This window comes from Drosophila montana, unplaced genomic scaffold (genome assembly GCF_035044405.1).
Source record: "Drosophila montana isolate Dmon_TW-CO22-7 unplaced genomic scaffold, ASM3504440v1 contig_3200_1, whole genome shotgun sequence".
Taxonomy (NCBI): domain Eukaryota; kingdom Metazoa; phylum Arthropoda; class Insecta; order Diptera; family Drosophilidae; genus Drosophila; species Drosophila montana.
In genome coordinates, this window is record NW_026998080.1 from 4,203,531 (window position 1) to 4,218,288 (window position 14,758).

The window sequence follows — 14,758 nt, forward strand, 5'->3', positions numbered from 1 at the left end:
AGAGAGGCCATTCCAAGGCATTATCGCAACTTCTTGCAATCAGTCGGGGCTCTAAGGTTACTTATTTTTAATTTAATGTAGGTAACACAAATATTTCGTTTTACAAATGTTTCCTATTTACAATTAAAATTAACTGATACAAAAAGTTTTCATTATAATTTTCTTTATTTATACTGAAAATACAAATTATGTAGAAAATTCTCATACAAATTGGGGATCTTGACCGGATACAAATATAATCACTGATTCATGCAATTATTTAAATGCATTGCACAGAGACGTTTGTCATTGCAGCCTACTGGCGATCAGTAGCACGAAGCTTTTCCTCTACAGCCTCACGAGATGCTTCTGATAAATCAGTAGCTTGTATATACTTTTGTACACCCACCAAAGATTTTTTTAATGCATCAAAGGAGCTAGAGTACAACATCTTCTTCTTAACCTAAAGTATGGAACATATTAGTTAGTTTTTAAAGTCAAACAATCAAAAATATACCTTTGCAGTATCAGGACACCATGACATAAGGAACAGTTTTTGTTTCTTTGAGCTCTCTGACGTGCCTTGGCATTGATGCATATATTCAAAATCAAAGAGACCATATCTGAAACATAAAAACAAAAATTGTATCAAATTCATATTCTAAATGGAACTTTTCGGTTACATGTATGTTGATAATGTAAAGTTGTGCCTTGCATTTAACCATATAGCTTTTGTATCCACTTTCAAGCGGCTCTTCATGCATTTGAGTCCTGGTATGAAGCTAATCTAAATGCAAACTAATGACTTTTTAGGTCTCATGCCGGATCATAAACTCAAATTCGACTCTCATGTGGTCAACAAGGCCAGGGCTGTCATTTAGCGATCCCTCAGCGACAAAAATTTGGCTTTCCCACCTCTTTGTCCCCCACAACATTCATTTCAGACAGAATTTAATCTCTACAGAAATTTTTTTTGTTATTTGCCATTCTTGGATAAAACTTGGATCCGGCTGTCCAGGGGTGTACTCGAACAGGAGATCCCCTGAGCCTTCCCCTACCAATAAAACATTACGAGCCAACCTATCGATGTTAGATCGTGTCAGCCCATTCATGGAGTAAGAGATGCTTCTTTCCGCCTTCATACTTTTTTTAAACTGTGACCTAAACTCCCACAACTACACTACTGTATCAGTGTGGCATGGCTGGGATATTTTTGGTTATGTCTCTAAAGGCAATTATTTTTAAGTATGGTAATATGGAAGATATGGATGTCTAGAGATTCAGAATTTACAGAAGGCAAATCCATTTTTGGCAGTTTTACATTTAACTTACCGGCATTCTCCTGGACCACACTTCTGAATATCTTCTAGAAACTGGTCGTATTCGCTGTTCCGATCTCCAACAGTTTCAACGTCAATCTGTTTTTCATCACGAATGTAGAAAATAACATAACGGTGCTTTTTGTCCTTCTTTATTTCCTCGTATGTTGTTTTGCATACATCCGATACAGTTACTCCAGAAGCCTGTCGATTATAAGGATTGACATGAATAAGGCAACAAGGAAGACTTATCATTGGAATGTTAAAAGCTACATACACCTGGAGATATAGTGAAGCTCAATATAATGTTTGTATCTTAAACACTGATAATCATATTCTGTCAGAACAGCTGACAGAAGCTTAAGCTCTTTTTCTGAGCTGTATATTGAAAATAAATGAAAAGTGTTTTCCGATTTTTATATCGGTACACTTCTACGTTTCTCTATATAACTAATGTATTTTTTATGGCTGACCCATTAATGGAAAATAAAGATTCATAGATTCATCAAATTTATAATTTGCTAAAATATTAAGCTCTAAATATTTAATTTTGGTTTAGGCTAACTTACTAGTCTTACGGTTTAGCAGATATGTTAGAATAGTAAAGCTTGAAAAACCCTGAGTTTGATGAACATTTCTTAGGAAACAATACTTTTCCAAACAAACTCATTTTTCAACCGATTCTTCCTATAGTTAGCATAGAAACAAACAGACGGACATAACTACATAAACTGCTGAAGCTAATCTAGAATATCTTTACATTCTGGAGTCGGAGAAGTCTCCTTCTGTGCGTTAAACACAATATGACAAAATTATAATACCCTCTAATACCCGCTGGGTTAGAGATGTACCTGTTGACCCCGTACGTATTTAGGATATAACAAATATTTTAAATGTTTCCAATACGGACTATGAAAACTATTATCACCATTTACCATTTAGTGTTGGTTAATGAAACAAAACAAACCATAAAGATTTTTGTCAACTGCGGCTCACATCTTAACAAAAAAGTATATTTGTTATGGAAAATATTTATTAAAAAGTAATAAAGTAATTAATAAGTGTATTAACTTTAAAATATTCTTCATCTTCATTGCTTATAAGGAATATAAATACTTATGTTTATATATTTTTATTTATTTAATTAGTACAACATCGGATACACAACTCTTTGATGTTCGCTTTTTTTTTAGACATAATAAATGCACCGTTATCCTATGCCGATGAACTATCCAAATGCCGGTAGTTAAAAGTTGTGTTCATCAAGACAAATTTGCAAACCACTTTATGTACACATATATATACATACATATATGTATGTGTGAAGGCCTTTTGGGGTGGCAGACTTCTCTTTTGCCTTTTATTGTGCATTTGCGAATAATATTACCTAACGATTGATAGGACGTACACAAGGTATAAAAAGTAGAAAGACCAATCAAATTTCAATCGATGGCCTGCTACATAATATACATACATATGACAAATAAATTTCATTTAGCCGGATACAAGATTGATCAGTATATCAAATAATAGGCTACTGAAAAACTATTTTATGATGTAGACATAGATAGTGAGCTAGATAAAGTTACAGAGAATAACTAGCAAATCCCAAGACATTTATATTCATATAAATATTTTGCATATATGTATATATAGACATATAAAAATATAAAAAAAAAATGATTGAAAAATTTTCCATGTGGGTTACCAGTTCATTTTAGATAAAGTTTCCTTAATATCGCATATATTGACGGTCAAAAAATTTATTATTTTTGCGTACATATGTATATACATACAAAAATCAAATATATACAAATACGAAGAGCAAGTTTGTGTAAAATTTTAACCGGCATACCCACACATTTCCGCATGGACATGCACATTGAAAATGTGTATACTAAAATACTATAAAAAAATATATATATACATGTATAAATTTCCATACATTTGTATTTATGTATAAATATACATAAATGTTCAAACAACCGAAAATAGTGATGGCTCCGATTAATATTCCGAATATTACTCAGCATACTCTGACTAATGTCTTTGTATGTAATACATGTGTATGTATACCGATGTATCCATAAATATACAAGCATGTCTGCGTGCATATACACATTCGTAAGTATACATATTTGGATTGAGTCTATATATATATAACTTTATATACATATGTATATGTGTAGATATAAATGTGTCTAACTAGCTTATATACATACTTATAACGCAATGTTATATACATATTTAGGCTAACTTTTCTGGATTTATAAAAATAACTACATATCAAATAATTATATTTTTAGTGTATGCCACCATCGCGAATATTCATGAATCATCGTATTTTCAGTATGATGTGCTAAGATGTGAACGTACATACTCATATGTATGTACCCATCCATATTTATTATTAAATTTCATCTTAAACCTACTATACAGCTCTTTAAGCCCTTACCATGTTTTCTGCAATATGCGAATACTTTTACAAAATTTATAAACCAATTGCAATGTATATATTTAAGTTTAAACAGAAATACTTCTTAGCCTTCCGACCACAACGAAAAACCGGACTAATCAATTTGGGTGGTGGTTCCAATATATCGATTAATGCATGAGTCGCTGGACTAATCAAAGATGGGTGGAATACATATTGTAAGTGTAAGCGAAATGGTGAAAATGGAACAATATTGAAAGACAGTCATGCTTGGGAGAGATCGCAGTGTTGGTACTCAAATTACTGTCTAGCGTTTCGAGCGTGCGTCCATACTTGTCGATAAATCTTAAACGTGATTCTGAATGTCCAGCTAGTGTGTTTTGTTATTGTTGGCTATTGTATTTAATGAAATGGACAACTGGCGGCACATAATTAAAATGTTGATGGACCGGCTGTCAAGGAAGATATGATGACTTTTTAGAAAATTCTACCTCCAAATGGTGGAAAGCGTTGTTCATTTACTTATTCAATCTTAATATATAAAACTATTTGTCCCGACTGACTGACTAGCTTATTGACAGATTGATTTGTGATCAACGCACAGACCATACCGTTAGAGCTAGGAAGATGATATTTTAACTGTAGTTCCCTCATGTGATGAAGGTGAACGTTAATATAGGGTTTTGGGAAATTCCACCCGCACTAGTGGAAAACTCGCGAAAACCGTTTGTATGAAACTTGTTTGCTTACCATCCGATCGGCAAAACGATCAAACTCATTTTCAAATTCATTTGATGGGTGTTTCACACTTTTTGAAAAATGCATTCACTTATGGTACTCTCAAATATCCTTTGTAGACATAGTTCAAATTTGCCCACGCCCATAACTCGGTCAAATCTTATCCGATTTCCACGAGGTTCGGGTCTTTGTTTATTTATTTTATACGTACCATGGGCACGGCTGAGGTATACACGCTTGTATAATTTTAAACAAATTTGCAAGGTTCTGCTTAAATTTATTTTTCAGAAATCTAATGATCAAACAAATTTAAAATATATTTTTGACCAAACTTTATCGAGGCAACTATTGAAATGTTAAGAAACATGACAAAAGTAGATAAGATATTCGATACCTAAGAGTGGTAAGCACTTAGTCATCATAGTTCAATCAGCATACGTGTTCCATGTCCATAAATTCTATAACGACGCTAGTTTTATTTTAAAAGAACTGGCAACTCGAAACACAGTCGGAATAAATAGATCAACTCCAAGTTCGAATTAGCAGGTAAAAGAATAATATATCTGTAGTGCTGTTCGTGGAGTCTTTTGGTCGAAAATACCTCACGTCTATTTAAGTTAATATGAATGTTATCATATCTTTCTGGTATTTTTAAGGTGAGTTAAAATATAATCATAAATCTCAAACTAAATTCATAAATAAATGCATCTGACGCGAATGTAACGCATGCAGAAAGCACATACGAATGTTCGAATAATTATCAATAAAAAAAAAACATAATGTTGTACCAGAGATATTATACATATACTAAAATTAAATGCTAGAAAGGTTTGTAAACAAAATGCCATTGGAAGTAATAAAATAGTTATATTTTCGATGTATATTTATGTACATTCATTTTTGTAAAGTGAACTAGTGAGATCTGCGAAAAATCAATATTTTTAGTATGTACATATAAATATTTGTCCGTATGCCTCTTTCAAAACCCGCTTCCTTAAATCTGCTGTGACAAAAGAATATAAACATTTTTGCAAATATATAATAACTTTGATTTGTAAAGTGTATTAATTTAACGTGATGTCTATTGTTTAATCTGTGCAAAAATATGTAAAAAGTCAATGCGAATACATATTTACATGCAACTGAAAGGGGCGTGCCCTTTTAAAATAATGTATGCATGTATGTTAAGTGCAGGAAAAATAACCAATATGCATACATACACACCTTTGCCATTACATACAAGTTTTCATTGTTAGCTTTCCATAAAAAAATAAAGTAAAAAATTTGTTTGCATAAACTTTGGGTTAAATATGTTTATATGTAATTGAAATTTGTTGTGCTCGTAAATCAAGCGCGATCAGCAAAGAACAAAAGCTTACAATCTAGGCATGGAATAAAAAGATAGGCCTTAAAGTTTATCTATTACAATAGGGCGTATTGTTAATCATAAATAGAAAATATCCTTTACGGAATCTATCTTACACATACTGATGTATATATAAAAAAAAACTCATTTCACTACAAGCTGCGCCTTTTCCGCATAGACATTGCGCCTACTATGTGTGTATTTTGGTATTTATTTTGGCATGTATGTATGTGTTTTGGTATTTATGTAGCTACAAAGGAGAGTGCAGAGCATATACATAGTCTGAGAGTACATATACTGTTTATACCTTGATATATATTGAATACGGTGTTAGGGTTCTGTGCAAATGTTAATAACATACAGAAGGAAGCATCTCCGACCCCGTAAAGCCCTTTCTAAATGTAGGCCCTTGCGCTCATACATACGAACGGACGATCGGAAACACAGACGGACATGTCTATGTACCAATTATCGTTGAAATCAAAACAAAGTGTAGAAATTATTTTGCAATATTTATAGGGTAACGAGTTTCTGAAGAAAAGAATTTTTACCAACTCAACAAAGCTCTTAAAAGTACAGGGTCCTGGTGATTACAATTTTGCTCTATAAATTGTATTGTGATTGTAAAATGTTTGCCAATTAAAGGCAAGCCAACAACACCAAAAGTGAGCATGTTGTCTTTATAGTTATTAAAAGTAGCAAGTCCTTGTCCATAGCCCTTATCTATAACTACTTAAGCATTATAAGCTACGAAACAACGACAAAGCTTTCATTATAAAGCTAAGGCAAACGAGAATGGAGTGCATTTGGTTTTGGTAGAAAACTCTTGTTATTTTGATACATACATAAACAACAATTTTCTTTTGTTCCAGATTTTAGACTGCTTTTAAAATGAATCCTCAACAAAATTCAAATTTGGAGCAGTCATTGGTAACGGAAGCGGGTCATATACAAGCCCAATATTCTGCTTTTCAAAACTTTGAGCAATACACCGCTGCCGGATATACAAATACACCATTATATATTTCAAAGCCAACTGGTATTGGAACTATCACACGTATAGCTCCTCATTGCTCTGCAATTGGATCTCAAAGTAAAATAGAAACAGCTCCACAAGAAGTGGCTATGCCCGGTATGGAAGGCCATACATTAGTTCCAACCGTAAGATACATACAAACTCCACAGTTTGATGAAGCAGGTGATTTTGGTATACCTGTCTTACCACCGTGTGGGCTAGAACCTCATTATACAGACGAACCATCTATGCCATATGGTTATACTTCAGATGCCAATTATGGATTGCCCGGTGTAAGTGCAAATATAAAACAATTTGCTTCGAGACCATTCGACAATAACCTTAATGGATCTGAATCAGCTATAGATTCTCAATGTAGATCTTTTGAGAATCAAGGCGATTTCAAATTAGTACCATTTAACACAAGTTCACTAAACACTGTTCCACCCAGAGTCACAGACAAAGAGGATTTCATTGGTGGATCGGACAGTGATCTTTGTTCAACAATGAGATGGCGTGACCCAAACCTTTCTGAAGTAATAAGCTTTCTAAGTAATCCTAATAATGCTATAAAAGCGAATGCTGCTGCATACCTTCAACATTTATGTTATATGGATGATCCAAATAAGCAGCGTACAAGAACTTTGGGAGGAATACCACCTTTAATTCGTTTATTATCATACGATGCGCCAGATATTCATAAGTAAGTGCCCAAACCCAAATGAATTTTATGTTATATCCTGAGGTGAGTAGATTACATTACAATTACAAATGTATACACTAAATCCTTGGGCACATACATTTGATAGCAATATTCAATGACAAAAAAAAAAACGACCGTTCAAGTGAAATTGGATTGCCTATCATTTTTTGATCATTCAACGCACACTTGTATATACTGGTATTTAGTGTCTAAACATAAGTCTGGTCCTACAAAGTTATATTCATTAAAGCAGGATTTTTGTACTGGTAAAAAAATATTATGAAAATATCATATTGCAATTTTTTGTTTTGGGTTTTTAAAATGCTTACAAGTTTCCTATTTTTAAAAAGTTTTTTTTAATCACCAATTTTCTACTTTTGTCGGAGCAGCTTCCAAATAATTTGAATATTTTGATTAATATTGACAATCTCATTCACTTGGGAATCGGCTTTAATCAATGAAGAGAAGCTTGACATCATTAATGCCTTATGTATCAAAAATTTAATAAATACAATACTACAAAACCTCCTATACTAATTATAATTGTTTTTTTTTTTTAGAAATGCTTGTGGGGCATTACGCAATTTATCATATGGTAGACAGAATGATGAAAATAAACGAGCAATAAAAAATGCCGGAGGAATAGAAGCTTTGGTACACCTTCTTTGCCGGTCTCAAGAAACGGAAGTTAAAGAATTGGTAACTGGAGTTTTATGGAATATGTCTTCCTGTGAAGACATTAAACGGTCAATTATTGATGAGGCGCTGGCTGCTATAGTATGTAACGTTATTAAACCCCACTCAGGCTGGGATCCTATCTGTTGCGGGGAAACATGCTTTTCAACAGTATTTCGAAATGCGTCTGGAGTTTTGCGAAATGTCAGTTCAGCTGGCGAGCACGCACGAGAATGCCTTCGTAACTGTGAGCACTTGGTCGAATCTCTTCTCTACGTTGTTCGATCTTCCATTGAAAAAAACAACATAGGAAATAAAACAGTAGAAAACTGCGTCTGCATTCTTCGCAATCTCTCGTATAGATGCCAAGAAGTCGAAGATCCAAATTATGATAAACATCCTTTTATTATTCAAGAAAGGGCTGTTCCGTCGTCTTCAAAAGGTAACACACTTAGTTTTTCACTATAATTATATTAAGTTGTGATTATTTGTATCCAGGTGAAAATTTGGGATGCTTTGGGACAAGTAAAAAAAAGAAGGATTTGGCATTAAATGAGTCGCAACAGGACTACATATTTTCCACGGAATATTCAAAGAATTCAGGAACAACGAATAAAACAAACAAAGGATATGAGCAGTTGTGGCAACCTGAGGTGGTACAATTCTATCTTTCCTTACTGCAAAGTTGTTCAAACCCAGAAACTCTGGAGGCCGCTGCTGGAGCCATTCAAAATTTGTCTGCTTGTTACTGGCAACCAAGCATTGATATTCGAGCTACTGTGCGCAAAGAAAAAGGTCTTCCGATACTTGTAGAACTTTTACGGATGGAAGTTGATCGTGTCGTTTGTGCTGTTGCCACTGCACTACGCAACCTTGCTATTGACCAACGAAATAAAGAATTGATTGGCAAGTATGCTATGCGCGATTTGGTTCAAAAACTTCCGTCTGGGAATGCTCAACACGACCAAAATACGTCAGATGATACCATCACAGCAGTATTGGCAACCATTAATGAAGTCATTAAAAAGAATCCAGAGTTCGCGCGTTCTCTTCTAGATGCAGGTGGTGTAGATAGACTAATGAATATAACAAGACGCAAAGAACAATATACTTCGTGTGTTATAAAGTTTGCTAGTCAAGTTTTGTACACAATGTGGCAGCACCACGAACTGCGTGAAGTATATAAGAAAAATGGATGGAAGGAGCAGGATTTTGTTAATAAACACTTTGCAGCTCACAGCACCCCACCAAGCTCACCAAATAATGCAAACAATACGCTAAATAGACCAATGGCATCTCAGGGACGAACGCGTTACGAGGATAGAACAATTCAACGTGCCCAGAACTCATCATATAGAAATAAAGATGGAACTGGAGCTGTCATGTCCAGCAACGATTCAGCATTGTTGTCAGAAATGGTTCGAAAACAATTATAAAGTGTATATTTGTTTTTTATTTTACTAGTTATATATGCACACTATATAACTCTTAAAATAACTAAGAGGTGAAAAAATAATTGTTTTACTGGGGCTTTTTACTGTTTCTATGGTGGTGGAGTGTATGAAAGTAAGATTTGGTTGTTACATTTTTTCTGTCAGTAGACATTTATTACATATCAATGCAAAGTAAACATTTTAAGTATGTGCGAAAAAATTATTTTTAAACATTTAGAGCTGGAAATCCGAGTATTTTCTCAGTTCATTTAGAATACGTTAACACCATTAAGCTTACTTGCTATTCTCTGTAGTAACATCATACTGAAACGAATTAGTGATTAGCATGTAAAAGTAAAGTTCTGTCTGCTAAAAATATCTTTGTTGGATTCGACGAGCGCTAAAATCAAATGCCACCATAATTTTCTAATGTAGTTTAACGACGGGTAAGTTTTTCTTATACTTGGTGCAATTGTGCAAATGATTGTAACAGGAGTATATATATATAGCCAAATGATGAATAGTCGGATAAAACTAGCCATGTCCGTTGGTCTGTGCGTTGTTCCATTTGTATAAACGCGTCGATTTCAAAAGCTTTATGAGTTGGGCAATTGAAATGTTGGTTGCAATTGGTAGTATAAAGCATAAATCAATAAATGATTTCAGCCTTAAAATTTGCTTGTCAGATCGTCAGAATTCAAGTGCTAAGACAAGTTTGTTATGGCTATATCGCATTAAACTACATCAGAAAGTTAATTTATTTATTATTTAGTGGCCAATTAATTGTATATAATTATTTTTATATTTTTTTTAATGATTCGACTACTTTTTCTGAAGCTGTAAAAAAGACCCTTAGCCCTTAGAATTATATAAATATAAAGACCCCAAAGAAAAAATTTTGTGTTTCCTAAGTTATTGTAGTAGAAATTTTTGTTTCCTTTGATACTTAATAAGAATAGCATGGATAAACATAATTATAAGAGGTGTGATTTATTTCAGACCGACTTTATGCATTTGGCTACAAATAAATATTAGATTTGTGTAAATGTATGTATATTTATATATTGTTACACAATTAAAATCAGTGGGTAGGGTTTAATCTCGCACACCGTAACGGTCATGAGAAAAAATTAACTTGAATAATTTGTATTGATTTTTACTAAATTAAACAAGAATAGTAATTCGGGGTTTGTCATAAAACTAAAATATATTTTTTATTTTTAATTTTTATATAAACATTATAAAATGTATATCTTAAAATCAATAGTCAAAATAAATAGTTTTCTGCGGGTCGCTGAAGGTTTATTACTTGTGCCGACGCCAGATACCTAATATTTCTATATTAATCAAACATCAGTGTTTTTGTAAGAAAGCTTTTGCAACGTACGAGATCCCATATCCTGCTCTACCGATATCATTCGTATAACGTAAGACTCCAGACTAGTTTATTGTACTCAACACAAAGCATCCGGAATGTTTCATGGAAGCCATATTTAGTTAAACATTTAGGAGATAAAGCAGAATAGTTACGTTATAGTCTAGATGGGACAGATGAGTTCAATTGGTTAGTCAACACACGGGACAATTTCGTCAAAGATTTCTAAATAAGAACAAGTTAGAGGCCATAGTCGTGAGTTCTCGACCAGCGGGTACTCTGAACCCTCTTCTACCAGCACCAATAAAGCCAATAGAAAACAACACAGTCGCAATTGTGATGCTGTTGATATCATGTATACAGAAATTCTTGCGTTTTGTAGTAGCTGCCGCTGTGTTGCTTAACCGATCCTTATGAAATTTTCAACAGTAGATCTTATTGTACTATGGAATATTTTTATATTCTCAAAAAGTCAATTGCATTAAAATTACGGCTTTAATTGGTAGGCAATACAAATTGGTATATTTAAATGATTTATAGCAATTTGGTGGTAGCGGGCTGGTAGCGATATATTTTAAGTATATATTTTAGGTCAGCATCAATAGCTCTAGCCAAGTTTGTCTGCCCCTATGTATGAATGAAAGGATCTCAGAACCTATGAGGTCGCGACTTGAAATTTGGCATGTAGGTCCTCCTAGTGCATGCGCAGTACGAGTTTATTTCCGATAATCGATAACTTGCCCCGCTTCCAAGTAATCGATAAAAATCGTTTTCGTAATCCTGTTTTTTGAGCAAATCTCGTAAATTATAAAAGGTTTTGTCTTGTTTGTGGGCTGTGTTGTATTAGATGTGTTTTTTCGTACCTGTTTAGGTAGTGAGAGTGGAATTCTATTTACTCTCCGTACTCTGTAGTACGAAGTACACGCTCCATAATTTAAACGAGGTAGTCATCCAATTTGCCAACAGTCAACAAAAAAACAACTGCCTCGGCCAATATTGAAATGACCTGCAGTCCGTCCAATGGTATCCGCATAAGTGACAATGGATGCCGAAGCAAGGGTTATTAAGATAGAACCCGAAGAAATAACCAAAATATAGGTAATAAGATCAGGATGAGTCAATTATATTAACAACTCAGCCCTCGAGCTGGGCAGAATGATGTATTTTGTATGCAAGCGCAAAAAATAACAGTGCCCAGAATGACCCAGTTGAGATCTGTGCCTTCATAGAGCTCCGCCACATCGATTTTTTTCTTCTCATGGAAACTCACTTCTGCTCCCGTATCACCATCACACCGCTAACCACCCAGATAAAACAGCCAACATGGAGGAGCACCAATACAGATCAGGTCATCCTTGTCATACCATCCGCTTGAGTCGTCCTGCCACTGGCATATGCAAGCCGCTGTTATCCGACTCGGATCCGACAGAGACGACTTCAACCTTGCATCAGTATACCTATGAGTGACTGAGGCGCACTTTCAAGCCCTCTGCGACCAGCTCGGCCCAAAATTCTTGGCAGGGGAAGACTGGAACGCCAAACATCGCTGGTGGGGAAATTACCGGATGTGACCCAGAGGGAAAACGCTCTTCTCTGTCACTGAAACCGAAGGCATCGAAGTCATAGCCACTGGAGAGGCAACTTGCTATCCATAAAGAGGTCTACAAGGGATTCTGACATGATAAGTTGAGACTAAGAAGCGCTCTTACTTGGACGTCTACCGGACGTGCCTCGAGGACACCATGGAGCTCAACGTCGTAATAAATACAGCAGGTGAACTGTAGAGCTATGTCGACCACCGCACAGCGAAAATAACAGAAGCTGCCAGACGTGCAGCGCCGAAAACTCCCGACGCGCACTAACACCTTTAGAAGCTCCCTACTAAGCCCAAAGGCCAGGAGTCTTCTTGCGGACAAAAAGCCTCTGAGGAGGCTGTACATCCGCAACGGTGATCCCTCTGCCAAGGCGGAAATGGTCAGCAGGTCCAACCAGCTCCGTCGACGCTGGCTAGGACTTTAAGGGAAAACCTAGACAGCATTCTGGAAACAGCTGGGCATGACGGCAACAGCACCTTCTCAGTGTGGAAGCTCACTAAAAGCATTAAAAGGCAAACTATTTTTACCCCTCCGATCACGGATCACTTTGGCCTCTGGCTTCGATCGGATGAGGAGAAAGCAAATGCGTTTGCTGTCCACCACAAAGCAGTGCGAAAATCATCATGATCGCCATACCCGGTAAACCGGTAACACAGCTGGAATCATACCACCCTATAAGCCTGCTGCCGACGCTTTCTAAAGTCTTTGAGCGACACCTACTAAGTCGATTTCTCGAGCTCGACGAGGTCACGCGCCTGGTATCGGACCATAAGTTTGGCTATAGAAAATCTCACGGCTGCCTCGAGCAGGTCCAGGTAGTTGACCGTGAGCTGGTCTGGCGCGATAGCCTTGTCTTAAAAACCAACGCCCTACTCCTTCGCTATATTTCAGCATCCTGAGCTCATTTCTGGCGGGACCCACCTTTAACGTGGCCGTCAACGACGAAAGCTTGTGTGTCAAAGGCATCAACGCAGGTGTTGTCCCACAAAACAGCGTCCTCGGCCCGGTGCTGTACACGCTCTACAAGGCCGACCTCCCAACACTAGGACAAAGCAGAGAACCTCCGCTCTGTGAGACTGGCCTTCTGCCCTTCCTGGATTCGAACGAATCCTTACAGGCCACAACAAATGCTGTGCAGGACTGGCTTCTGCTGGTTGAAACTTGGACAGCTAACTGGAGCATCGCCATAATCAGTGCCAAGTCCGCTTGCGCTAACCCAGACTGGTGCCAGGGGCTACGGTTCGATGAAGGGACCACTAAGCACACCTGCTCATTCTGCTACGTGGGAGTCCACTTGGACCGTAAGCTCATATGGGGGCCCAGTATCTCAGCAACAAGAGCAAAATGCTCGAGAAGGCTCCAAAAGCTCGACTGGCTATTAAAGCTGCTTATTAAAACGATTTTAGCGCCCTGCTGGACATACGCTATCCAAGTCTGTGGCACGGCGTCAGCCATCTTAAACTTATTCAACAGCCATCTTAAACTTATTATACGCCAACAAGCTGCTGCGGCATCCAAACGCGGTCGCCAGGGTGACCCCATCAGAGAGAGACGCCTCCAAAGGTTACACCCCTGCGACCTACGCACAAGGAGACTCATCTAAATACCTCACAGTAGAATATCCCATCATTTTAAATATTCCTCAGTGTTCATTTAAAAAGCTTCATACTTGTAACTATACTTTCATCTCACAGTCATTCGCTTGGTAGAGATCAGAAGGTACTGATCGATTCCAGCGCAAAATAAAATAAATCAAAGATAAAAAAAATATAAAATATGATAGCCTACAAGTTCAAGACCGTATTGAACGAGACAAGAACAACAGCGCCTTATTATAATGATGGTCTGGTAATGACGCGAGCTGCAATTCTTTATTCTAAAAACTTTCTGTGCGGAATGCATCTTGACGCAATTTAATTATGTGCGGCGAAACGTGTTTCCTACGAAATTGCGCTGCATCGATGTCTAAGCTTTAAAGCGTTGAAATGTTATCGCATAGCAGCAACTAATGTTTAGTGTAGTCGCGTCCGTAATCTTTTAGCAGGCACTATAACAATATGTTTAACTTTTTTATATTATTTTTTTTTCTTCCTTTTATATTTTTGTTATTAAATATTTAATAATTT

At 36.2% G+C, this 14,758-nt stretch overlaps 2 protein-coding genes across 2 annotated transcripts; one reads left to right on the top strand and one right to left on the bottom strand.

Annotated features, from left to right (window-relative positions):
• Positions 1-146: 146 nt before the first annotated feature.
• On the bottom strand, positions 147-3,912 carry tsr (Cofilin/actin-depolymerizing factor homolog tsr). The gene is made up of 4 exons (XM_064687466.1): positions 3,754-3,912; positions 1,312-1,502; positions 497-602; positions 147-442 (listed from the first exon to the last, which is right to left on the bottom strand). Exons 1-4 carry the CDS (start codon positions 3,754-3,756, stop codon positions 296-298), a joined length of 447 nt encoding a protein of 148 aa, XP_064543536.1. The 5' UTR covers positions 3,757-3,912; the 3' UTR covers positions 147-295.
• Positions 3,913-4,968: 1,056 nt separating this feature from the next.
• Positions 4,969-11,013, top strand: p120ctn (adherens junction protein p120). The gene is made up of 4 exons (XM_064686686.1): positions 4,969-5,126; positions 6,709-7,554; positions 8,115-8,671; positions 8,728-11,013. The coding sequence occupies exons 2-4, from the start codon at positions 6,728-6,730 to the stop codon at positions 9,663-9,665; spliced, it is 2,322 nt and encodes a 773-aa protein (XP_064542756.1). The 5' UTR covers positions 4,969-5,126; positions 6,709-6,727; the 3' UTR covers positions 9,666-11,013.
• The last annotated feature ends 3,745 nt before the right edge of the window (positions 11,014-14,758 follow it).

What these genes read in the sequence shown, in the direction of transcription:
- p120ctn (XM_064686686.1), top strand. Translation starts at nt 6,728, where the DNA reads ATGAATCCTCAACAAAATTCAAATTTGGAGCAGTCATTGGTAACGGAA. An exon ending in GATGCGCCAGATATTCATAA is followed by an intron (nt 7,555 to 8,114) that starts GTAAGTGCCCAA and finishes TTTTTTTTTTAG; the next exon opens with AAATGCTTGTGGGGCATTAC. An exon ending in TGTTCCGTCGTCTTCAAAAG is followed by an intron (nt 8,672 to 8,727) that starts GTAACACACTTA and finishes ATTTGTATCCAG; the next exon opens with GTGAAAATTTGGGATGCTTT.
- tsr (XM_064687466.1), bottom strand. An exon ending in TGTGGTCCAGGAGAATGCCG is followed by an intron (nt 603 to 1,311) that starts GTAAGTTAAATG and finishes TTTATGTTTCAG; the next exon opens with ATATGGTCTCTTTGATTTTG. An exon ending in GGTGTCCTGATACTGCAAAG is followed by an intron (nt 443 to 496) that starts GTATATTTTTGA and finishes TCCATACTTTAG; the next exon opens with GTTAAGAAGAAGATGTTGTA.